Here is a 24532-nt window from a genome sequence, read left to right as displayed (position 1 = left end):
TACCCCAGTCCAACGCCGGCATCTCCACATCATTATTGGACTGCTACATAACGAAAGCATGATGACAGCTTCCAGGCAAACCGCTTGAACCTCTTGTGGTTACACACCAACTTACTGCCACCCCTCCATCCATTTGAAAGGCACCAAAATTCTCAGAAGTCTCTGCTAAACATTTGCTGGGGAAACGGACAAAGCAATTAAACTATGGTTATAGTGCAAATTACAGACAAAATAAACCCAACTGATCATTAACCTAAAAAGTGTAAAACCAAATACTTTTTATGAAAGTCTTTTTTAAATCTCCCACTTCTTTGTCAACATAATCTTAAATTTAAGTACTGTAATTTTGACAACATTCAAACACTCAACATCAGGTACCATAATCACAATCATTCCAGCCTTATTTACATTGCAAAAACTAGCTATGTGGCCTCTATTAGAAAAGCAGCATTCATAATTTGATTGTTAGCACAAATAGGAGCTATTGCAAAAACAATATATTTGTGCATCTCTAGGATATGGAGAAAACAATGAATAAATGCAAATCAACATAGCTGTTCATAGACTTTTGAATGTACTTACCTTGCATTAAGTTGATCTTTCTCTACACCTAGCTATGACTGTAACACTACATTATGCATTCTCTCGTTTTCTTCTCTGTGGATGGTATATTTTGTCTGTATTGCATGCAAGACAATACTATTCATTGTATGCTAATACATATGACAATAATAAAATCAAAAAAGGTAGAAAAGATACTGATCAAGATGCTTGCATTTTTGTTCATCGCAACAAAAGGGACTACAAAGGGTTAAACTGCTTTTTGTTCTGTTTAAAAAATGCGGTGTGAAACAGAAAGAAGGAAACATTTAGGGAGGTGATGCAAAATCATTTGATGGTCTGTTCATTCAACCGTGTCTTCTCGCAACTATTTCAATCTCCGATATTTTCTGTGGGCTTTCGATTTATTTATTTTCTGCAAAGCAGTGACACACTCACATAGGCAGCGCAGCAGCTATGCAGTAATGTTGCAGTGGTTACTTTCCCATGAATTATCGCAAAAGAGGAAACTGCAAATGGCAAACATACTTTATGATGGGAGTGAATTAGATCATTTCCAGCCATTGCAAAATTACTTGCCTGTTGTACATCCGAGCTTTGCTCTTCAAGATATGAAAATCTCTCCCAACTCCTTTCCTATCTCTCCTGAGCAGCGACATCCATCAAAAATCACACCCCAAACAGAAAAAAAAGTCCTTGAATGCAGTCATCATAAACAAAAATTTCCAATACCACAGCAGGCAGAGTCTTAACTTTACCCAGCATGTAATTGTTATGCAAGTGCCAGCATGATGCTTAACAGCTTGGCTTTGAGCTTATTCACTCTTCACAAAGAAGCCTGATGCACCTTTAACCTTGAACCCAAATATATATATTTTTCTGTTTCAACAAATTAAAACCTGCAAAGCATTAATCTATGAAGAAGCTCACCAGCTGACTGGCCACACACCTCCCCCAATCTATACTGTGGATTTTCAAATTCAATCGGAAGTCAAACATTTACTCTCGGGCTCTTATCCTCATTTGTAATCTCTTGAAGATTATAAGCACATATTTTAAAATGAAACTCAATAGAAATCTTTCCTATTTTGGGACCAATACCTTGAATGGATGAAGATTTGAGCTGCGATGGGGGATTGGGTGCACAAACACTTTTGTATGGGTAAACCAATTTGCAAGAGGCTGTAAAGGTTGGAAATTTACAATATCATATTTAAAAACTCTAGCCTGTCAGTTTAACTGATTGATGATTCCCCAACAGGGGTAACCTTATCGACCCAGGCAAATTCTTCACAGCTCCAGAAGTATTGGCATTTAAAATCATAATTCTGGGTTAAGGATTCAATTAATTGGTTAATTAGTTACTTAAATTCCTGATCCAACTTCTTTACAGTGATTTCCTGTTTGCCTTGGAGCATGCCCTGGTACAAAAAGGCCTTGGGAGTTTAAGGTAAAACAACATATTCTTCCCATCAAGATAATTCTGTTAGATCTGCACTTGCTGTTTTAATTTATTGATGTTTGTGCGATAAAATGAGGTTCCAACATTTTATTTTTATTATTTCCATTCTGCATTTACTTATGATGTGACCACATTCAAACATTTCTGGAGATGAAGTGGCAAATAGGAACGACATCAAACTGGAAAATTTGGTTTTTAATACTTCCAATATCAAAATGAATGATGTAAAACCACAAACATTGCAAAATTCATTCTGGACCCTTTAGAGATTTACGATTTGAAGCAGTTCAACAAAGCACACTCCAGAAATTTTACTTGTCTAACTTTCTTTTTTATTGAAAAAAGCAATAGGTAATTTTACAAAACAGTTACAGAACAAATCAAGTATCTGTAAAGGTGTATTGCATTTTATTTTTACACAAACTTATTTTTAAGAAAATACATAGTTAATTTTTGTATTAAAAATGTTCCTCATTTGAACAATCATCGTGATTGGAAGGATTCAGACATAGAGTTCTGGGAAAGATGGCTACAAATGTGGAGGGCAACAACACATTCAGTGACTTTGGAAGGGAAAGGGAGGCTGGAAATGGTGTGATAATTTGCAGGATCTGAGAGAGATGGTGGTAACATCTAAAGGGCATTTAAATGGTCATTGGATAAACATTTGGATGATATTGGAACAGTGGAGGTTAGATGGGCTTTAGATTGGTTTCACAGGTCGGCACAACATCGAGGGATGAAGGGCCTGTACTGTGCTGTAATGTTCTATGTAACAGATTTGATGGAGGGATGGAATTTGAGGAGAGTCAACTGTTAAAAAATCCCAGCTAACATGGGAGCCAGGAGGGGGGTGTTGTGTGTATGATTTTGTTCTTGGGTTCTAATTGTACAGTTGGGAGGACCACTAAAGGTGATGAGTGATTATTAATAGTACGACTACTTGGACTAGGTTTCCCGAAAGTTGATGCCTACTGTGAGAACTGAATATATTTTTGCAGACAGTGACTGAAGATGTTTTATCAAGCAGGCTCACTTGAAGCTTCTATATTTCCATTTTTTAAAAATGGCTGGTTTCTATGAGTAGTGCAAAGCGATGGGGCTCAATGCAGAGTTTATTTCTTGTCTGTGCTAAGTTAGCATTATTTGTCTTAGTGCTGGAGTTACAGAGGAAGGAAATACCCGGGTTTTCTGCTTCTGACTGCTAAGGAGTGAATTGGTAGAAAAAACATACACGGCCTGTTCTGCTCAGATCCCTCTAGAGCTACATCTTCCTCCAAACATAGACAAGGTATTTCCAATTGGGAAACCTTTTGGTGCCTGTGATGGTGCTTGAGTAAGGTGTCACAACTGCTGACACAAGGCTCATCATGAAAGTCTTAACTGTCAACAGGAAAAATAATTTAAAATAGCTAAAATATACTGATCTTAATATATGCTGCCTTTCTCATGATCTTTTGAATACTATCAGCAATCTAGCACCCACTCCAAAGGATATTCTTTACATTAGGAACCCTACATGCCAGAACTATAGGAAGTGATGTATTGGACCAACCTGCTGCCAGCATAATATTAAATAAAGTTTCTGTTTGTTTAAGGTAGATGCTCCTATTAGCAATGGATTAACCCACTAGAAAATGTGTCATGGCTCAAACCTGGCACAATTTGATGAGCTGGAAAGTGTAGTTATTCTCATCCAGCTGCTGAAAAATTGCCTGATTTTTCATGTAATATGGTGGGGAAAATGCAGGGTAAAGAACTTGCGATTTTGGGCAGTCTTGGTGGTAATTATTCTGTATAATGACGCTCTTCCATCTTAGGACTGTAAACAATGCCTTTGGATTCATTATATTCTTCCATTCTTTTTAAGTGGATCAGCATATGCCCCGCATAAGCAAGAACTAACACAAGTATGAGAGAAGTTACAAGGCCCATCAAGACAGCTGGTGTGAAGAATGAGACACAGTCTCTGGCAGAGGCAAACTGTCCGGCTTTAATATTAAAGCCTTGAATCTGCAGAGATACCAAAAAGCAAAAATTACCTTTCTGTCACTACATTCACAATAAAACCTTGAATCTATTTAAGCTATTATTTATATTAATCAAATGTAAATAATAATAAGAAAATAAGCTATTTATATCAAATATAATTAATACTAGTAGTAAGAATAAAATATAAAACTGTACACAGTTTTTTCCTCAATGTAATGTATAGCATAATACTACAGTACTAGTGTATTGAACGCCCCAATTCATCTATGTGTCCAGACACACCAAATACATCTATATACAAACATGTCCCAGAGCAGTAAGACAAAGTTCTGAAAAGGACCTAGATTTAAAAGCAAATTGTTTATTGGCATTTGTACACACTGCAACACATATGCCTTCTCATGTTATTCATGCACATCTCACTAGGTGGAGTAAAATGGCTGCATTGACAAGACTATAAAGATGTGCATCATTGAATCAACTTTAAGGTAAAGGCAAAGTACTGCGAATGCTGGAATTGGAAACAAAAACAGAAAATGCTGGAAAGTATAAGCAGGTCTGACCCTTCATCCAGACTCGAAACATTAGCTCTATTCTCTCTCCACAGATGTTGTCAGACTTGCAGAGATTTTCCAGCATTTTCTGTGTTTTCATTACTGAACCAACTCTGCTGACTGAGCAGAATACAACTTGAATGGATGGGAAAATATATTTGTTATCTTCTAGCCATGTTCCTTTGGACCTGGCCAGCTCAATCAGTAGCAGCACTGCTGAGCCATTCTTGACGGACATTGAAGTCCCCCCACCCAGATCACATTGTGTACCTAGTCACACTCATTGCTTCTTCCTATTGGTGTTCAACATATAAGAGTAATGATTCATCAAATGATGATGGCGGGGTGGGTGTTGGTGGGGAGGGAGATGGTATATAGTAATCAACAGGAGCTGTCCTTGTCCATGTTTTGACTTGATGGGGTCCAGAGTTGATGACGAAGCCTCCCAAGGCAACTCCCTCTCAATTATATATCATTGTGCTGCTGCCGCCTCTGATGGTTCTGTCCTGCTAGTGGGATACGACAGAACCCATGATACTGGTGTCTGGGTCAGTATGTTAGGTTATTGCTTGACTAGTCGGTTGGTTAGCTCTCCCGAATTTTACACAAGCTCCCAGATGTTATTAAGGACATCCTGGGGATTACCATTGACCAGATACTGAATTGGACTAGCCATATAACTACTATGGCTATAACAGCAGGTCAGAGGCTAGAAATCCTGTAGTGAGTAACTCACCAACTAACTCCCCCAAACCTGTCCACCATCTACAAGGCGCAAGTCACAAATGTGATGAAAAACTCTCCCCTTGTCTGGGTGAGTGCAGCTCCAACAACACTCAAGAAGTTCAACACCATCCAGGACAAATAAATCCACTTGATTGGCATTCTCTCCACTATCACTTCCTCCATCACTGATGCTGTGGCAACAGTGTACACCATCTATAAGATGCATTACAGGAACTCACCAAGGCTCCTCAAGCACCTTCCAAACCCACGAGCATTACCATTTAAAAGGACAAGGGCAGCAGAATCATGGGAACACTGCCACCTGGAAGTTCCCCTCTAAACCACATATAACAAAGAAGAAAATCAGCCCGGGAAACAGGCCCAACGAGCCCGCGCCGCCATCTCAACACCACCAGTCCCCCTCTCCACCCACGACCCCTGTCTAATGTTTTATGGCCATCCAGATTGAGGGAATCTGATTTAGGGACAATTTATTCCTGCCAATCAGCCTAACAGCACATCTTTGGGGTGTGGGAGGAAACCGGAGCACCCGGAGAAAACCCATATCATCCTGACTTGGGAATACATTGCCGTTCCTTCACAGTTGCTGGGTCAAAATCCTGGAACTCCCTCCCTAATGGCATTGTCGGTGCACCCATACTACATGGACTGCTGCAATTCAAGAATGTAGCTCACACCATCTTCAAGTACAATTAGAAATGACAGTAAACGCTGATCTAACCAGCAATGTCCACATGCCATGAATGAATTTTTAAAAATGGACTCCACAAGATCTACCATTGTCATTTGCTGTGCCAAGATCAATGCTAGGTGATCAGTCCAGTTTCATTACTTTTAGACTTCATGGTGATTTTATACATCTGAGTGGCTTCCCAGGCCATTCAGAGGACATTTAAGGGTCAACACCTTTTGCTGCGAATCTGGAGTCACATGTAGGCCAGACCAGGCAACACTTGCAGATTTCCTTCACTAAAAGATCTTAGTGAACCAGATGGGTTTTTAATGACAACAATGGTTTTATAGTCACCATTAATTCCAAATGTATTAATTGAATTTAAATTCCACCAGCAACCATGGGTGGATTTGAAACTGCATTCCTAGAGTAATAGCCCAAGGCTCTGGATTACTACTCCAGTGACTAACCACTACAACATCTGTAAAGGCGTTCTAAGGCCACTCACAAGCCTTCCTGCCCTGGACTTTATTGGGTGGAGCCAGTAAGGTGATGGGTTTCTCACCCTACCACCCAACTAAATTCTCCCCCACCTCCAAAATCGTACCAGAGGATGAGGTGGGGGGGCATTAAAGTCTTGACTGTTACAGGCATTGACTTGGACTTAAGCAGTGGACTGACTGATAACGTTTTGGAGCAAATACAACGATGCATTTCCATGGAATAGCTTAAGTTTGAACTTTTCTCTTATAGCCATATGCCCTACAGCAAAGGCCCTAATTCAGAGTATTATAGGAATAACGGTCAAAATGATATGCTAGCTTCAAGACATGCCTCACAGGAATACAGAAGTAAGCAGTTCTGACCACAGTTGTGAGCCAGAATTCTACCGTCCTGCCCACCACGGAATCAGAACAGCTGAGGGGCAGACAATAGAAATATCCGCTGACCTTGGGCAGAGACTTCTGGTCTCGCTCAAGCGAGGCCATAAAATCCCACCTGTAAAGTCAGGCCAATAATAGAATAAGCGACTAACAAAAGAGATCATCACAAAATGAGGTCATGTTTTAACAAATGGCAGGTAGTGATTGTCACATCTGCGACCAACAGTCAGTAGCTTGCGGTTGACTCAAGCTATTTTTCAGGCCTGAGAAGTGAATAAAAGGACTGGTGCTTCAATGGATCGTCAGCAATAATGGCAGACTAACCTTCGCAAGGACCACCCCCAAGCTACAAGCAAGAGGACAAGCCTTACATCAAAGTGGCTTTGCCAACTACCTCAGAAAGGGTAATACCCGTTTCTCTGGGGTGACTGAGTTATATACTAGCGTGAGTGCGTACATAGTATGATTATATTAGTTGTCCATGTTTTTGAGATTCTGTTTAAACTGTATCCACAAATCAAGTAATAAAGTTGCAATTGGGACAGAATTTCACTTGTGTCTCTGGCTCTTTGTCCAGTTACCTTTACTGGCCATGAAAAAGGGTTTCAATGGTCAACACTTGGTGGAATGACTATCAATATTTCAAGCTAGTTTTGCTTAATTGACATGAACTATACCTGAAACTCCACAAAGGTGATATGCCAGAATCTTGTAGTGTCCTCTTTGGATCTGGGCACCAGTAATGCTTCGTGTTTCTGCAGGCTGCTGATGTACTGACAGTGGTATGAATTTGTAACTGGAGCATAGATTTTGGATGCATTGAACATGGCTTGTAAAGAATGGTTGTGGAAGATCTGCACAAAATCTAGGCTAAACCAGTTCTGAGTAGAGGTTCTGTGGTAATTATTTGACATTTCAAGCCTACAATTAGGCAACAAAAGAATTAACATTTAAGGCAGGCATGCAAAACATTTCAAATATTAAAATTTTCTTATACAAATCAAAATCATCATTAATAGCATTAAGTAGCCATAGTGGGGCAAATAAGAGCTATGTTAATTTATACCAATGTTGCTTTGGTGCAAGTTGTTAATCGTGATTAGATAATCAATATTTTGGAATAATAAAAAAGAACACCTATATAAGGCAGTAAACTGATCAAGGAATTCAGTTGAGGTTGAAAATGATACAAACTCTAACAACAACTGAGGGATAAGTACTGTTAACTTAATTAGGTGTTTTATTTAGTGTTTCTTTTTGACAGTGTACATTGTGCTGATGCATGATATGAATGGATATCTACATGGCAATATTAAAATTATACTGTGGTTCTGAGTGCTCAGAAGCCAGGCTCACTGGCATGTTTAGACACATAAATGCACCACTGAAATATGGGAGGTGCTCTCTCTCTTGCATTCTGACAAAGGTTCACATAAATCCAAGATTCAAATGCATCCCCACCTCACATTTGAGCTAAAAGGCTGACTAGCATTATTAATAAACATAGATGTAGATCATGAAATGTCCAGGATGATGTATTGCATTGAAACACTAATAATTATCTCCCCAAAAATTAATAGTCTGAAGCGGCACATTGATTAGCACTACCTCACAGCGCCAGGGACTCCAGTTCGATTCCTAGCTTAGGTCTGTGTGGAATCTGCATGTTCTCCCTGTGTCTGCATAGGCTTCCTTCAGGTGTTCCAGTTTCCTCCCCCAATCCAAAAAATGTGCTGGTCACGTGGATTGGCCATGCTAAATTCTCCCTCAGTATACCCAAATAGGCACTGGACTGTGGCGACTAGGAGATTTTCGCAGTAACTTCATTGCAGTGTTAATGTAAGCTACTTCTGACTAATAAATAAACTTAAAGTTAAAAATTAAAAATATTTCTTCCATCTCACTTAGCATATTCTAACCAGTTAATCAGCCTGTCATCCTAGTCTCTTTGCTTTAATTAAGACATTGTTGATACGTAATCTGGATTAAAGGTTGTTCAAGAGCATGATTAGATGTTCTTTGAAATTGATTGTTTATACTTTTGATCTCACACAAATGCATCTTTCCTTTATTCCCTCTAAATTTGTGTGTCTGTAATGGATCCTTATGATATGACAAAAAAACTATCGTTTAATATGTTATTTGAAACAGATGGAATGCAAGAGAGAAGAGCAATATACTAGATTATGGAACAGATTGCAATTCAGCAGAAGCTTGTTTGGACTTAGGAGGAATGTTAAGAATACTAAGCTCCTAAGTAATAATCCTTACCTAAGGACAAGTTGCTTTAGGTTTCCAACATCACCATAGTTCAAGGAAAGCCTGAATGTGATAAAATAGAAGTATAATTTTAAAAAGCCCTGTATTCCATGTCATATGGATGGAAACAAGGCTTACATTTCAAAAGGGCAAATTCAGACAATATTCATTAGTGTACATGTTGTATATTCTTAAAATGCATTTAAGTGCATACCAGACTAGGGAATGACACTGATAGACAAAGCAACATTTTCCATGATTTGTATTCATTATCAAGATCAATCAATCTTCAGGTAAAGGCAAATTACTATGGATGCTGGAATCTGAAACACAACAGAAAATGCTGGAAAATCTCAGCGGGTCTGACAGCACCTGTAAAGAGAGGATAGAGCCAACATTGCGAGTCTGGATGATCCTTTATCAGAGCTAACTTCAGGTATGCCTTTTGTTTCCTGTCTCCTCCCACCTCACCTCCAGCCCTTTTCCACATCCCATGCATTCCATACATTCCAATCTCTACAAGCGTGCAATGGATCAGTTCTTGATGTCACATCTTCCTATACCATCACATCATTCTATACCATCACATTATCTTGCCTGACTGCCTCAAACTGTTAATCAATCTTTTGAGACAACGGCTTTCTAATTTTGTTCAATGTCCTACATAAAGCACTCAAAATACACCATCATCAGCTTCATCATATTTCTATGTTCAAAGAGCTTTCCCTTTTTGTAACTTTTTCCACACTCACTAATTTTTGTAGCAAAAATTATTTGCTGCTCCAAAGCTACTGCACCAAATAAAGCGAACGTTTAGCTAGCATTCATTAATTATTCCCCCATTTCAAAGTCAAATGTCTTGCTTAACCTTATTTTTGATTTGCTGTTGTGATATCTTGCATTATTTTGTGATAAATACAATCAGGTACACAAATTTTATGATATTAAAAAACAGAATTCCATCTGCTAAAATGTAAAAAGACTACTTGCACAGGAATCAATCTTTTATTGCAGAACATAGATGCCATTGGAAACCCAGGCCTCTTAAATGTGAGGCCACCTGAAATTTAAATACAAGTACCAATTTATGATCAAATGACACTATTTGAACCTTAAAGCCAAAGGAACAAATAATACAGACTTATTTAAAATTACTTTTCCAATCTCCCCATTCACATTCTCCAAATCATATCTTAGTGGTCTCATTGACTATAATTAAAATTTAATGCTGAACTATAATCCATTTTGTGATGTGGATTTGTATCCCACTGAGAACAGAATTATAACCAGCGAATCTAATTTCAAAGTCAATGAAAAGGAAACCATTTTATTTCCTTTGCCTTATTATCACTTGTATGATTCTCAGAGATCATAGGTAGATAGTGTTCATTACACTACTTACTCCATAAAAATGAACTAATCAAATGTCTTTACAGCCAATCATTTCTAATCTATTTCCAACAAATTTCATTCTTAAAAACATTCTAATGATGACGTAAAGTGTCCAAAGGTAAAAGATTGTGAATTTATTATGACTTACGTTGCTTTATCCGCTGTACATGTTGAGTCCCTGGTATTAACTTTGGCAGCGCTCCCAAAAGTTCTGTTTGTCAAATCTATCTCAAACTGGTCTCCAAATCGGAGTGTCACCTTCTTGGCAATGAAGAGAATGCAGGGTATTTCACCATCTGTAACATTTATGGGAGGGTACTGGTTCCAGCTTGGTACTTGCAGAAGCTGTCTACCTGTATTCATGACTTCATGGTTAGTATCTCTAGCCACCTGTAAAATCATAGGTATCAGAATTGAATTGCTAGTAATATATGTTAAGACAGTTACTCAGTGAACCTTATTCATTGTTTCAGCAGAAGAACTCAGACTAAAAGATCTGCTGATATTGCAGTGAAAACAGAATACTGATACAAATATACGTACTATATTGAAAGATGAAAAAAAAAATCGCCTGAATTATATTATTTTAGCTTTACTTTGGTGTCTCACTCTATCAAAGCAAATGCTATTTCAAGATCTGACAATATGGATATTAAATTCTGAATGTTTTTCAAGAGGTAATTGGTCCACCAGTAACATGACAGGCATTGCTTGTTGCATAAAATTACAAAACAGGAACCAATTGTTCAGCAGATAGACTATCCTCCACTTGAGCGTATACCACCCCATCCCTTCCCAGATCTTTTTACTCCCTTTCTTTGAACCACTTATCTCATCTGATCATAAACGTTGATGTGGTTTTTGATCAAATCATGAACACTGCTCATGAAATGCACTGCCTCACAAAACCTGCTGCGTTAAGACATCTGACCTGCTCTCTGTCACATTTAATCTTGTGGTTATGTCCTGCATTCTAGATGCCCTCAACCACTGGAGACTCTTTAGGGTGGCACTGGACTTCAGGAATTCCCATGGGTTTTGGAATATTGTTCTTGTGGAAAGTGATATAACACAGGAATTTAGTCTGTGTTGTACAGAACTATGTAGACATCAGAAACCATTACCAAACATTCTTTCCTCAAATCCTCCCTGTTTCCAATCTTTTAACAGGATTTTCTCCCAATTTCCCCAACGTTATACACTTTAATCTTTAGTAATATCTTGTGCACTACTTTGTCAAACGTTTTCTGAAAGACCGTAAACCACATTCATAGTCTTATCCCCATTCAGAGGAGTCTTATTAGGTTTATCATGCATAATATTCCTTTCTGAAATATATGCTGGCTGTTTATAAATATGCTTTCCATCTAGATACTTCATAATTTTATTAACAATTTCAGAATTACTGTACCATAAATGTTAAATCAACCAGCCTGCAATGTAACATCAGATCATGTTATAAAATTTACTGGAGTTCTATGAGGATGTGTCTAGGGCGGTGGATAGAGGAGAGCCGGTGGCTGTGGTCTTTCTGGATTTTCAGAAGGCGTTTGACAAAGTACCTCACAAGAGGTTATTGCAGAAGGTCGAGGGATATGGAGTTGGGGGTAAGGTGTTAGCGTGGATAGAGGATTGGTTGTCAAATAGGAGGCAGAGAGTGGGGGTCAACGGGTGCTATTCGGATTGGTGGATGGTGACTAGTGGAGTGCCCCAGGGGTCGGTGCTGGGGCCTCAGCTTTTTACCATTTATATAGATGATCTGGAGGAGGGAACCGAGTGTAGGGTGTCGAAATTTGCTGATGACACCAAGATTGGGGGAACGGCAAATTGTGCGGAGGGTGTGGAGAGTCTGCAGAAGGATCTAGATAGGCTGGGTGAATGGGCCAGGAAATGGCAAATGGAATTTAATGTTGGCAAGTGTGAGGTGGTCCACTTTGGTAGGAATAATGGTAGGAAGGACTATTACTTACGTGGTGAAAAACTGCAGCAGGCGACGGTACAGAGGGACCTCGGGGTCCTTGTGCATGAGTCGCAAAAACCCAGCTTGCAGGTGCAGCAGGTGGTCAGGAAGGCGAATGGGATGCTGGCCTTCATCGCAAGGGGGATTGAATATAAAAGTAGGGAGGTCTTGCTGCAGCTGTATAGGGCATTGGTGAGGCCGCAGCTGGAGTACTGTGTGCAGTTTTGGGCGCCGCACCTGCGCAAAGATATTTTGGCCTTGGAGGGAGTGCAGAGGAGGTTTACTAGGCTGATGCCGGAGTTGAGGGGGTTGAGCTATGAGGAGAGGCTGAATAAACTAGGCTTGTACTCGTTAGAGTTTAGAAGAATGAGGGGAGATCTCATTGAGACGTATAAGATGATGAATGGGATGGATAGGATAGAGGTGGAGAGACTCTTCCCGCTCAAAAAAGACAGTAGGACTAGGGGGCACAGCCTCAAGATAAAGGGGGGGGCGGTTTAGAACGGAGTTGAGGAGGAACTTCTTCACTCAAAGGGTGGTGAATCTCTGGAATTCTCTGCCCGTTGAAGTGGTGGCGGCTACCTCGCTAAATATTTTTAAGACGCGGGTTGATGGGTTTTTGATAAGAGAGGGGATTAAGGGTTATGGGGAGAGAGCAGGAAAGTGGAACTGAGCCACGACAGATCAGCCATGGTCTTATTGAATGGCGGGGCAGGCTCGAAGGGCTAGATGGCCTACTCCTGCTCCTATTTCTTATGTTCTTATGTTATGTACACTACAAACACACATTCTATTGCATCATGAGTACAAAGATCAGCTTTTAATAATATGGATGAATGTATTAGCTAAACATTTCTCTACAAAGGTAGCCTGCTACATTTACAGTAATAAAACAGAGGAACTCTGTTCAATATTAAAGTTACTTTTTATATACCTGTCCATAATGTCCCAAACATTTACCTTTTGGAACTTAGAAACTTGCTTCATAAATAACTGTAGTGGCTGTGTTGTATACAGCAACGGAGGTAAGCAGCCAAATAGTGTTATAGTGTTCAGTGAAAAGAATTTTAACTTTACAAGGGCATGGGATCTTCCATGTCACTTAAGCAAACACGTATCTTTAGGAAATAAATTAATTCCAATATATGAGGTTAAGACTTCTAACATTTTACAAACACTTCAGATTTGAGCACGTGTTGGAAGTTTAACTCTTCGAATCAGCTTGGATTTACACTGTATTTGAAGTTTTTTAAGATCCTATTTTCAAAAAATATTTCCAAGTCACTGCAATGTACGACATCCTCATGCTTGGAAGTGACAGGCCAACCAGAATTGCTGGATTTTTCCCTTTATGCAAAATTGTCTTGTGAACTGTGTCAGTGCTGGTCTGGGAATGACTGGGGAACTCTTCAAATTTGGTCTTAACACATGGGTTTGTATTTTGTGGTGGACATGCACCTCAGTGTGCTGGTGTGTCCATTTTCTTTTTGCTGAGCGTGTGACTTTTTTTAGTTGTTTTCTCCCCCGGCAACCTTCATGGAGACTCTGAGCTTTTCCGAGTGTCGAATGGCCAACCAGCTGTCTGGTATTGGCCAGTTCCACTCTGAAGCCAATCACTCGGAGGCATGGAGAAACAGAGCAGAAAAATAAAACTTCTTTCAGTTCTCTCCCAAGGGAATGTCTGTATACTCTCATCTTAGTATTTTCCCAAAATTGTATGGCTAAGTTAATAAGTTTAGTACCTGGAGCATAATGGGATTGAACAAACACTGTAACTATCCATGGCACAGAAAAATGTTTAATATCACACAAGTCTAATTAACTAGGATAATGCAAAAAAAGTGTTGCAGTGGCTTTAATATCTAGTACCTGTGAACTCCTGCTGGCTGTGTAAATAGCTGTGTAAGGAATGTTGTTTGCTTTTAAGGCATTGACGACCAGTTTAATGACATCTGTTGAAAAATAAGGTACTCTTTAGTAAATTCCAAATTCTGTGGCTCAACAGCAAGATACACATGCTCTTTATAATATGACAATTCATTCATAATTAGGTAAGCAAATGCTCTTACAATATTCACCTCTCTCTACTTTAGCGGAGCAACTTGTGATACAAAATGTATGAAAAAGATAAGCTGGCCTCCACTGAACCTGTCCTATACAACCACAATATAATTCCTGCATCAACACCTCCCTTGCTGCAGAGGGATCCAAATGTTTATTTGCATTATTGTTTAGTTAGCTCAACTAATATTGACTGCAGTCGAAGCAGGTATTAGGAATCAAACGATTATCATTTTTGTTTGGTCAATGATATAATTCCAGATATCATCCAAGGTTATTTATGAAGTGTGTTGCTGCGCTTGGACATGTAAATGGGATCGCTTCCCAGATTATTCAATGATGTTATCCAATGCGGAACTCAGTTTTACAAACTGGGAAGGTCAATACTGATGCTTATTTAGGTACCGGTGCCTCAGCCTGTACCTCAGGCACAGTCGGGCACGACTGTTGGACCCTGCTCTTTGACACAAAAGAGAGGAAAATCAGCACTCTCACCACACCTTGGCTGAAAGTGGGGATGCTGAATAAGGACAGGATGAATTCATCCCATGCCCTGCCACCTCGGTAGAATAGTCTAGCCACGCTTACTTCCATGCCACCAAAGCAAACACATCAATAATGAAACCAAACCCATTAAGGAGTTGATTGGGCCTGAACTTCCTCAGAGTGACTATCAGTGTTAGCTTGCTACTCAGTGTCCAATTTCTTACCTGAATTGTGGTCCTACCTTCTCTTGCCTGACATTTCAATTCAGGCCTGGCGAAATCCAGGCAGTAAAAAGTCTGACAACACCAGGTTTTAGTCCAACCGATTTATTTGATAATAGACTCACAAGCTTTCGAGGTTTCCCTCTTCATCAGGTGAATGGAGAGTTCTGGCCTCAGACAGAGCATATAAAGCACAGACAGTTTAGAGATTACTGATTAGAATGCGAATCCCTACACCTAACCTGCTGTTCAAGACCTGAAGTGGCTGACAATGTGAGTGGAAGGAGCACTGATACCTGGTGTTGTCAGACTTTTTACTGTGTTTACGCCAGTCCAACGCCGGCAAACCCACATCATGAAATCCAGGCAGCACAGCATGTCCCTGGGGCCTAGTGTCAAAGTGCAGATGAGTCGAAGGGAAGGAGGCTGTGCCTTTTTTTAAAAAACAGCACTAGCTGCTGTAAACCAGGTAAGTTTAAAGGTCCATTGGGAATTTCTGAATAGGATCCCCAGCTCATGGAATCATACAATCTCTACAAGGCCATTCAGCGCATCAGGTCTGCACCATCTGACAGAATATCTTATTCAGGCCCTATCCCTGTAACCCCACACATTTACACTGCTAATGCATCTAATGGGAAACTAAGCGGCAATTTAACGTGGCCAATCTACCTAACCTGCACATTTTTTGGACTGTAGGAGAAAACCAGAGCACCCAGAGGAAATCCACACAGGCATGGGGAGAACGTGGAAACTCCACACAGTCACCCAAGCCGGGAATTGAACCCGGACCCCTGGCACTGTGAGGCAGCAGTGCTAACCACTGCGCCACCTTTGGGGTATCATCCCAATAATGATACTGGGGAGTTCAGAAGCTACGGCCCAAAGATGTTTGGAAAAAAGTGGGGACTAGATTATCGGTGGAAAAAATTAAGCAAGGAAATTAAACAAAGGCTTTTTGAGCAAGCTGTCCATTATTCGATGGTTTAAATATTTTTGAAGTATCAGTTCTAAACTTCTGTTTTTGATGTTTGCTGTTGTCTAGGAACACATTGTAATGTTCACTATTTCCCCCCACAGAATGAAACTGATTCTATTTAAAATAGAAGCAATAATTGTATCTTATTTTTAAACACTTCTTAGATCACTTCAAACCAAGACAGAATTCTGCAATTAGGCTACCTAGATGCAGTATTCCTCATTAATATAGATATCTTTCATTTAAACTTTTGAAAGTCTACAATTGTAATAGCATTCACAGAGTCATAGAGGTTTACAGCATAGGAACAGGCCCTTCAGCCCAACTTGTCTATGCTGCCCTTTATTTTAAACCATTATGCTAGTTCCAATTGCTCAGTTTGGCCCACATCCCTCTATGTCTATCTTACCCACGTAACTGTCTAAATGCTTTTTAAAGCCAAAATTGTACCTGCCTGTACTACCACCTCTGATAGCTTGTTCCAGACACTCATCGTCCTCTGTGAAAAAAACTGCCCCTCTGGACCCTTTTAGGGGGTAGATCTCCCCTCTCACCTTAAACCTATGCCCTATAGTTTGAGACTGTCTTATCTTTGGGAAAAGATGTTGACTATCTAGCTGATCTATGCCCCTCATTATTTTATAGATCTCTATAAGATCACCCCTAAGTCTCCTATGCTCCAGGGAAAAGTCCCAGTCTATCCAGCCTCTCCATATTACTCAAACCAACAAGTCCAGGTAGCAGCCCAGTAAATATTTTCTGCATTCTTTCTAGTTTAATAATATCCTGTGTAAAACATCCTGAAAGCTTACCATCATCAGCGAGGACTTTGGTATCTGGGGTCACTGCAGGCCTGTGAAAGGAAAACGTAGATCTTAGTTGAGTATAAACCAGTTATGCCCCCTTAACCCTTACACTCTTGAATTTGTGTTCTGATTAAATACAAGCAGTCCTTGAGTACGATGAACAGCAGTGACAACATTTAAAAATGGACAGCCTGTTTCAAATTTACAACATTGGTTTTGACTTTATAATGCCATGCCAGCTATTTTATGTTTTTATAAATATGATTTAGAAATCTGATGTTTTGAATGAGCCTGTGAATTCTGCCTAAACATCAGGCGTCTGCACCCTTAACTTGCAACACCAGGTTAAAGTCCAACAGGTTTATTTGGTAGCAAATGCCACTAGCTTTTGGGGCTCTACCCCTTCGTCAGGTGAGTGGGGAGTTCTGATCACAAACATCTAAATTCAACCAATTGTGATTGTTTTTGTAAATGGGAAAATAAGGCCACAATTTGCCTATAAAACTCTCACTAACTGATCTCCCATTGATTAAAGCAAAATACTATGGATGCTGGAATCTGAAACAAAAACAGAAAATGCTGGAAAATCTCAGCAGGTCTGACAGCATCTGTGGTGAGAGAATAGAGCCAATGTTTTGAGTCTGGATGATTCTTTGCCAGACTCTTTTTTGGCATCATCAGAACACGTGTGGCGGAGGTGAAGAAACTGAGAGAACGGGATGGAGTCCTTACAGGGATGTGGATACTGGTGGACAGTTATCACCAGAAATGGAGACAGAGGTCAAGGAAGGGAAGAGAAGTGTCAGAGATAGACCATGTGAAGGTGGTAGAGGGGTGGATCTTTACAATGGGAACTTTTGCGCCTGCGATCTGAAGCCTTTTCCTCAGCTAGCTTTAGGGAACGGTCACTGCGGCCCGCTTGCAGAGGCCTTACTGCTGAGTTTGGTTGCTCCAACAATTTCCTCGTGCGGGTGGGGGGGTGAGATCTTGGTTGAATTTAGATCATTACTGAGATTGTGAAGTTCACACTTTATTTTTGATCTGTGTAAAATCAAACTATCTGTACTGGGGTGGTTGAAAGTGTACACGATTTTCTGTTCATATCCTAGGAATGTGTAGGTCAAATCAGCTTGATCGTACAACTACTGCAAAAATAAGATGCATGTATATGGAAACATCAGTATGACTTGTGGCAAGCTTGACTGTGGTCCTCTTGTGGTCAAAGATCCTGTTAAGTCTATATTTATTGTCGCAATTAATCCCTTGATCAAGGTACAAGAGGGCTTCACTCTCATGCAACTACGCCCCAGCTTCAGTTCTTCATCTTCAAGAACAATGAGAAGAAGACCGCTGGTCAGCAAGAATTCAGATTTACTTGGAAACTATACACTCATTATACACTCCGGAGATGAGAGGGTTGGACTATGAAGACAGACTAAATAGACTAGGTCTGTACTTGTTGGAGTTTAGAAGGATGAGGGGGGATCTTATAGAAATGTATAAGATAATGAAGGGGATGGATAGGCTAAAGGTAGAGAGATTCTTCCCGCTTGGAAAGGATAGCAGGACTAGAGGGCACAGCCTCAAGATAAGGGGAGGGCAGTTTAGATCAGAGTTGAGGAGGAACTTCTTCACTCAAAGGGTGGTGAATCTCTGGAATTCTCTGCCCGTTGAAGTGGCGGAGGCTACCTCGCTGAATATATTTAAGTCACGGGTAGATAGGTTTTTGATAGACAAGGGAATTAAGGGTTATGGGGAGTAAGCGGGAAAATGGAACTGATCCACTTCAGATCAGCCATGATCTTATTGAACGGTGGGGCAGGCTCGAAGGGCCAGATGGCCTACTCCTGCTCCTATTTCTTATGTTCTTATAATTCCACAACATGCTCATGTGACTTCAGTGAAAAGAAATTTGGGCACTAGTTTCCTTTTAGTCCAACTGAAGATGGGCAGTATGTTAACAACTGTTATAGTACACATGCAAGTTAATTTTACCTTTGTGTTGATGGTAATTTCACTATTAGTAGAGATGATTTTGTGCTGCTCAGTTCTGAATTCCGAAAAGATAAGTAATCCACATGTTTTGGGTTTTCCCCAAGCTTCTCTTGCAGGTATCTAGGCAGCTGATTTGTCCAACGCTGGTTTACAGCTGGTAAAACAATAGAAGATGGGGAAGAATCCAGGGCACTCTTCAGGCAAAGAAAGGATAAAAATTGAGTTTACAAAATAATATCTCCTTTTAATTTACAATCTTTCTTAAAACACCGAGGAGGCAAGGAATTCATAGGGCTATTTTACTCTACTACTAATAATGATTCTGTCAGCACCCATCATTGTCACAGGGTACCACCTGCAAAAGTGACGTTACAGGCAGAAATCAGTGATCCATCCTGGTACCTTGCCAGTTGTATGGCTTAGCTATTCCAGCAGAGAAGTTACTTCTTACACCCTGCTCCTCCAAAGATTACACTGTTGCAATCTTTGCCACTGGAATTTGGACAGAGATGCAATGGTCTGAACTTAGGGTAATTATCCACTATTATTCCACTAAAGGCAGATGAAAACCAGGTCTTTTGACAAAGAAGGAAGAGTCTGGAAACCTATACAAGCTATTCTTTCACTTTTCATAACAAAATTATGCCTGTTATGTTTTCATTTAAATTTCAATCCAATAAAAGTATCATAAAGAAGCCTATAGAAATCATAATCTTTGGAACTTAAACAGTATTTGACTGTGCAACAGTGTAGGTAAGGAAAGGAGGAGAAAACAAACAACTTAAAATACAGGCCTCCTCATCTATGGTGGAACAGTATTCAGTATTGTGAATGCAAAGCCTGAATATAAAAATGTGTACTGTCCTGTCTATTATTTTATCATTACTATGAATGAACTCATCATTTTTCTTGATCTGTTTCTTTTTTTGAAGAACACTAATTTTTTATTGGTTTTACGAGATACCAGTTAAGTTCTGAATATTGTTTATAATCATTGAATTTCAATAGTTAGTTTGGGTTAAGTTTTTGTATAAGATTTAATTTGCTTATAATAATTAAAATATATAATTTTGAAATGTATAGTCATGAATGTCATAGAACCCTACAGTGCAGAAAGAGGCCCTTCAGCCCATCGAGTCTGCACCGAACACCATCCCACCCAGGCCCTACCCCCATATCCCTCCATATTACACCCATTAATCCCTCTAACCTCTGAAGTAAAGTTTCATCATACCTGAATATTTGAAAACGTGTGGACCAGCCTGCCATCGAGAGTGACAATATCATGGATGTTCAGCTGAAAATACAATCAAAATGTTCATCAGTATTAATTTAACTCAACATAGTTTTCCCTTAAATACAATGTGATTAAATCAGTACTCACAACCGTTTTGTACAGTACACACGTACAGGGTAAATTAGCTTCAAGTATGGCTAATAAGACTAACAAGAAGTGGGTCTCGTGGGCAAGTTCAGCTCAGAGGCAGGCTGAGAGAAAATAGAGAAAAATGTGAGCTCAGAGCTTGGATAAGGAGGAACACAAAGTTTGATTAAGTTGGCTACTGGAAGGGAAGGATATTGATCAGATTGTGTCCATCTTAGTGACAAAGAACTCCACGAGCTTCTCAAACTTGATGGAGATGTGGGTGGAGGGGATTAAGAAGAAGATTTTCAATAGAGAAAATAAGCCAGGGATTGAACTGAGTTGGATGATCAGCCATGATCAGAATGACTGGCAGAACATTCTTAAAGGACCGAGTAGCCCACACATCCTCCTACTTTTCTATGTTTAGTTTTGCATTCCAGGATGATCCTGGACCACAGAGGAGATTTTAGCAGAATCTGTCAGTGAATTTTCACATTTCAGGTTTGTATTTTTGATAGCTGTTTTAAACCAATTACATTTTAGTAAATATTGCAGCAATGCTGTAGGAAAATTGTCAGTATTACCTATAGGAAACATATTTAAGAATTATTGTGGGATACAGTCTTTCCCAGATTCTGGACTAGCCAGATAGGTCACAAACTTTACCCATCTTACATATTCCAAGTTTAACAATATTGCCTGCCAGCTTTCTGGAAACATATTTTAAAACCTTTAACTATAGGTTCACTGAAATAATTTTGCCTCAATTACCTTGTCTTGCCAGAAAAGTATTACTTTCTTCGGACCCCTGTTGAGTACAGGATTGAGATACCTGGACAGCTCCAGCATTTCTTTGTGTGATCCAATGTGCTCTTGATGTGGAACATACACCGTCTTCCACAGAGCCCTGTTTTAAATTGATTGAAGTCATGTTTGCATTAAAAATTGAAATGAAAAAATCTGAATGAGATAACTATTCAAAATTGTGTTCAATTTAGAAACCTAGCTTTTTGTTACAGGATGGCACTGTAGTTAGCACTGCTGCCTCACAGTGCTAGGGACTTGGGTTCAATTCCCACCTTGGGTCACTGTCTGTGTGGAGTTTGCACCTTTGTTCCATGTCTGCATGGGTTTCCTCCAGTTTCCTCTCACTGTCCGAAAGACATGCTGGTTGGGTGCATCGGCTATGCTAATTCTCCCTTAGTGTACCTGGACAGGTGCTGGAGTGATGCGACTGGGGGATTTTCACACTAACTTCATTGCAGTGTTAATGTAAGCCTACTTTTGACACTCAAACTCAAAACTATTTGCACTGGGCGATTGAATACATTTGAGTGGGAGCAAAACTGCTAGGCAAGTAAAAGAGGCTAAATAGATTGTGATATTTAACGATGTGACATCAAATGGAGCTTTTTAAAACCTATTTACCAGTTAGCAAAATATTCAGTACTTAAAATATCGAGCTGCAGGCAGCATTTTATCTGTGTGTAGAATAGAATTAAGTTGGGAAAGATAAAATATCAAAAGCTTGTTAATCATATATTCCGTCCACTGGATGTTTAATTTTTGGAAAATAGGGTAACTGCAAATTCCTTTAAACTTCAATCGGTGTTACTTTAACTATCGCATGCAAATGGATTGGTTAGACTGGAAATACCCTAGGAGCAGCAATCTCAGTTTGCACTCTCCTCAACTCAGGAATCGAGAGGCCAATTGTTCCCACAAGCAGAAGGTTTGTTGCAAAACGTATGAAACGATACGATGCACTACGGGGAGGGGAGGGGACACTGCGTTTACTATAAGAAGTGGGATGTTAAGTATTACACAGCAAAGAAAGCTATGGATTAATTATTTTTGAATAACCATCTTCAGGAGGAACTGCTGAAGATGCCCAAACTTTACAAGATGTTTGCTTCTTAAAACAGCACACTATTCGCAAGGTATTTATCAACATGTTGCTTGATAATAGTTTGAAGGAGAATGCGATCAGGTTGCATTCCTGCAGGACAGCATGGTAGCACAGTGGTTAGCACTGCTGCTTCACAGAGCCAGGGACCAGGGTTCAATTCCCAGCTTGGGTCACTGTGTAGAGTTTGCACATTCTCCTCGTGTCAGCGTGGGTTTCCTCCCACAGTCCAAAGATATGCGGGTTAGGTTGATTGGCCATGCTAAAATTGTCCTTTAGTGTCCTGAGATGCGTAGGTTAGAGGGATTAGCGGGTGAATGTGTAGGGATATGGGGTTAGAGCTTGGGTGGGATTGTGGTTGGTGCAGACTCGATGGGCCAAATGGCCTCTTTCTGCACTGTAGGGTTTCTATGATTTCAGGTCATGGGGTCAGGAAAAAAAATTTCTGAAACCAAGGAAATGATTAAGCCGCACAAATATAGCATCACAGTTCAAGGATGTTTTTAAACTTATTCCCAGTATATTTTGAGTTTGAACATTTGTCTTTAAACAAATTGCACTGCATCCAACTACTGTAAAGTTGCATAACTTGATTGGAACCGAATGGTTAAGAATTTTACTCCGTAATTAAAAAAAAACTGGCAGTTTAAGGCATAGTAGTATAATAATTAGAGACTGCAAATGCTAGTTTTGTGGGATTGTCGGAGATTAATTCTCCCTCCCAGTATTCAATTGGGTTCCCTTATCAAACAGGACCGTTACCTGACCTTAACTATACTGGCAACAAATAGCAAAATGAACTGGGAACATAGAACTGTCTAACACTGTCCGGCCACTGATTGATTGGAGGATCTAGATTGTCTAATACAAGATTAAAGGAATCACATGGCCACATTGGCCTACATGATCGGTAAAGTCCCATCTGTGCAATGCAGCATCCAGATTAAACTCACAGTTAAGAAACGCAGTGTACCACCTGATTTAATAAACAATCGGACACCTACTTCGTCTTTCACAAGCAAAAAAACCAATAGTTAAAATCTAGCACAGCAAAGAAAAAAACTGCAGATGTTAGAAATCTGAAATTAGAACATAAAACGCTGGCGGTACAAAGAGATTCCAACATCTCAAAAAAAATACAAATCCGCATTTATAGATCGATTAAAATACTGGGGCATTTCAATTGTTTTCGGTTTTATTTAAGAACTGCTTCAACTGGAACTGAAGAGATGCAAAAGCGAGTTAGCGACTTAAAATGAGTATGGAATAAAAAGGGGTTGACATAAAAGGGAAAACAAAATAAATCATTTGAATTTCCTTCTGCTCATGAAGGTGAGGTGATGTACGTAACTCATTTATAGCTGTCTTTCAGAAAGACTTCCAGTGCAACAATAAATTGATAATCTAAACAGTTAGTTCTGAAGGAACTCCGTGTTGAACAATCCAATCAACGAAAGGTTCCTGATGAAATTATTAGTAGAATAGCATAAATATAAAAGTAATGCTGCGGATGCTAGAATCTGAAACAAAAACGGAAAAAGGCTGAAAAATCTCAGCAGTCTGACAGGAGAGAGAATACAGCAACGTTTCGAGCCTGGATAACCCTGGTCAGGGCAGAATAGCTTGCCCGTTTTGTATTTATTGTCAGTTAAATTTAGAGTAAATAAGTACCGTGTTCAATACTCTTTCCTTGTGCAGCTCAAAAGTAAACTACTTGTTGTTTGTTTACAACAGTCACAAAGCAGAGGTATAAGCATGGTGATAAAATAGTTGCAATACATGTTATTTAAGTTAAACAGTTTAAACCTTCACTCACTTTGCCGAGGACCACATTATAACAGGCACAGTCTGATCAGCCGTATGGGAGACTCTAATGAGGATGGAAATTGTCAAGCACTGTATCAGATAGGCTTCCATTGAATGGATGGGAGCAGCGGCTGGAATGGAATCTTCGCACTCGCCGCGTTCCAAATCAGAACGTCCGCCTCCAGCCCGCGGCAAACAGCTGCAGAGGGATCAGCGTGTGATTGACAGACGGCCCCGCCAATCGTTGACGGACTTTCTCCAGAGCAGCCAATCACAACCGGCGGAAGGCAGGCTCTGCAGAAAGGCACGTTTTAAAGGGTGAAAGGGGCCGAATTTCGGCGATTGTTATTTATTTTCCGAGTGAGGGGATTATTCTCTGTCGGGCTGGGGAGTTGGGGTGCGCGGTGGGTGATTTTTTTTTT

At 39.9% G+C, this 24532-nt stretch overlaps 1 protein-coding gene across 1 annotated transcript; it reads right to left on the bottom strand.

Annotated features, from left to right (window-relative positions):
- Window positions 1-2341: 2341 nt before the first annotated feature.
- On the bottom strand, window positions 2342-24287 carry LOC145338037 (V-type proton ATPase subunit S1-like). The gene is made up of 10 exons (XM_080182811.1): window positions 24121-24287; window positions 21170-21305; window positions 20267-20329; window positions 19033-19226; window positions 17044-17084; window positions 14354-14436; window positions 10673-10914; window positions 9145-9195; window positions 7551-7794; window positions 2342-4036 (listed from the first exon to the last, which is right to left on the bottom strand). Exons 1-10 carry the CDS (start codon window positions 24219-24221, stop codon window positions 3812-3814), a joined length of 1380 nt encoding a protein of 459 aa, XP_080038937.1. The 5' UTR covers window positions 24222-24287; the 3' UTR covers window positions 2342-3811.
- Window positions 24288-24532: the final 245 nt, after the last annotated feature.

Source organism: Carcharhinus amblyrhynchos, chromosome 3 (assembly GCF_965287045.1).
Source record: "Carcharhinus amblyrhynchos chromosome 3, sCarAmb.v2.hapA, whole genome shotgun sequence".
Taxonomy (NCBI): Eukaryota; Metazoa; Chordata; class Chondrichthyes; order Carcharhiniformes; family Carcharhinidae; genus Carcharhinus; species Carcharhinus amblyrhynchos.
The sequence above is the reverse complement of the archived record's forward strand: the minus strand, read 5'-3'. Positions and strand labels throughout refer to the sequence as shown.

Bases quoted from the DNA above. Each gene is read 5' to 3' on its own strand.
- LOC145338037 (XM_080182811.1), bottom strand. From the start codon at position 24,221: ATGGAAGCCTATCTGATACAGTGCTTGACAATTTCCATCCTCATTAGA. The intron at 20,330-21,169 runs GTAATTGAGGCA...TTGTATTTTCAG, and splicing joins TACTTTTCTGGCAAGACAAG to CTGAACATCCATGATATTGT. The intron at 4,037-7,550 runs GTATAGTTCATG...GTATCTCTGCAG, and splicing joins TCACCTTTGTGGAGTTTCAG to ATTCAAGGCTTTAATATTAA.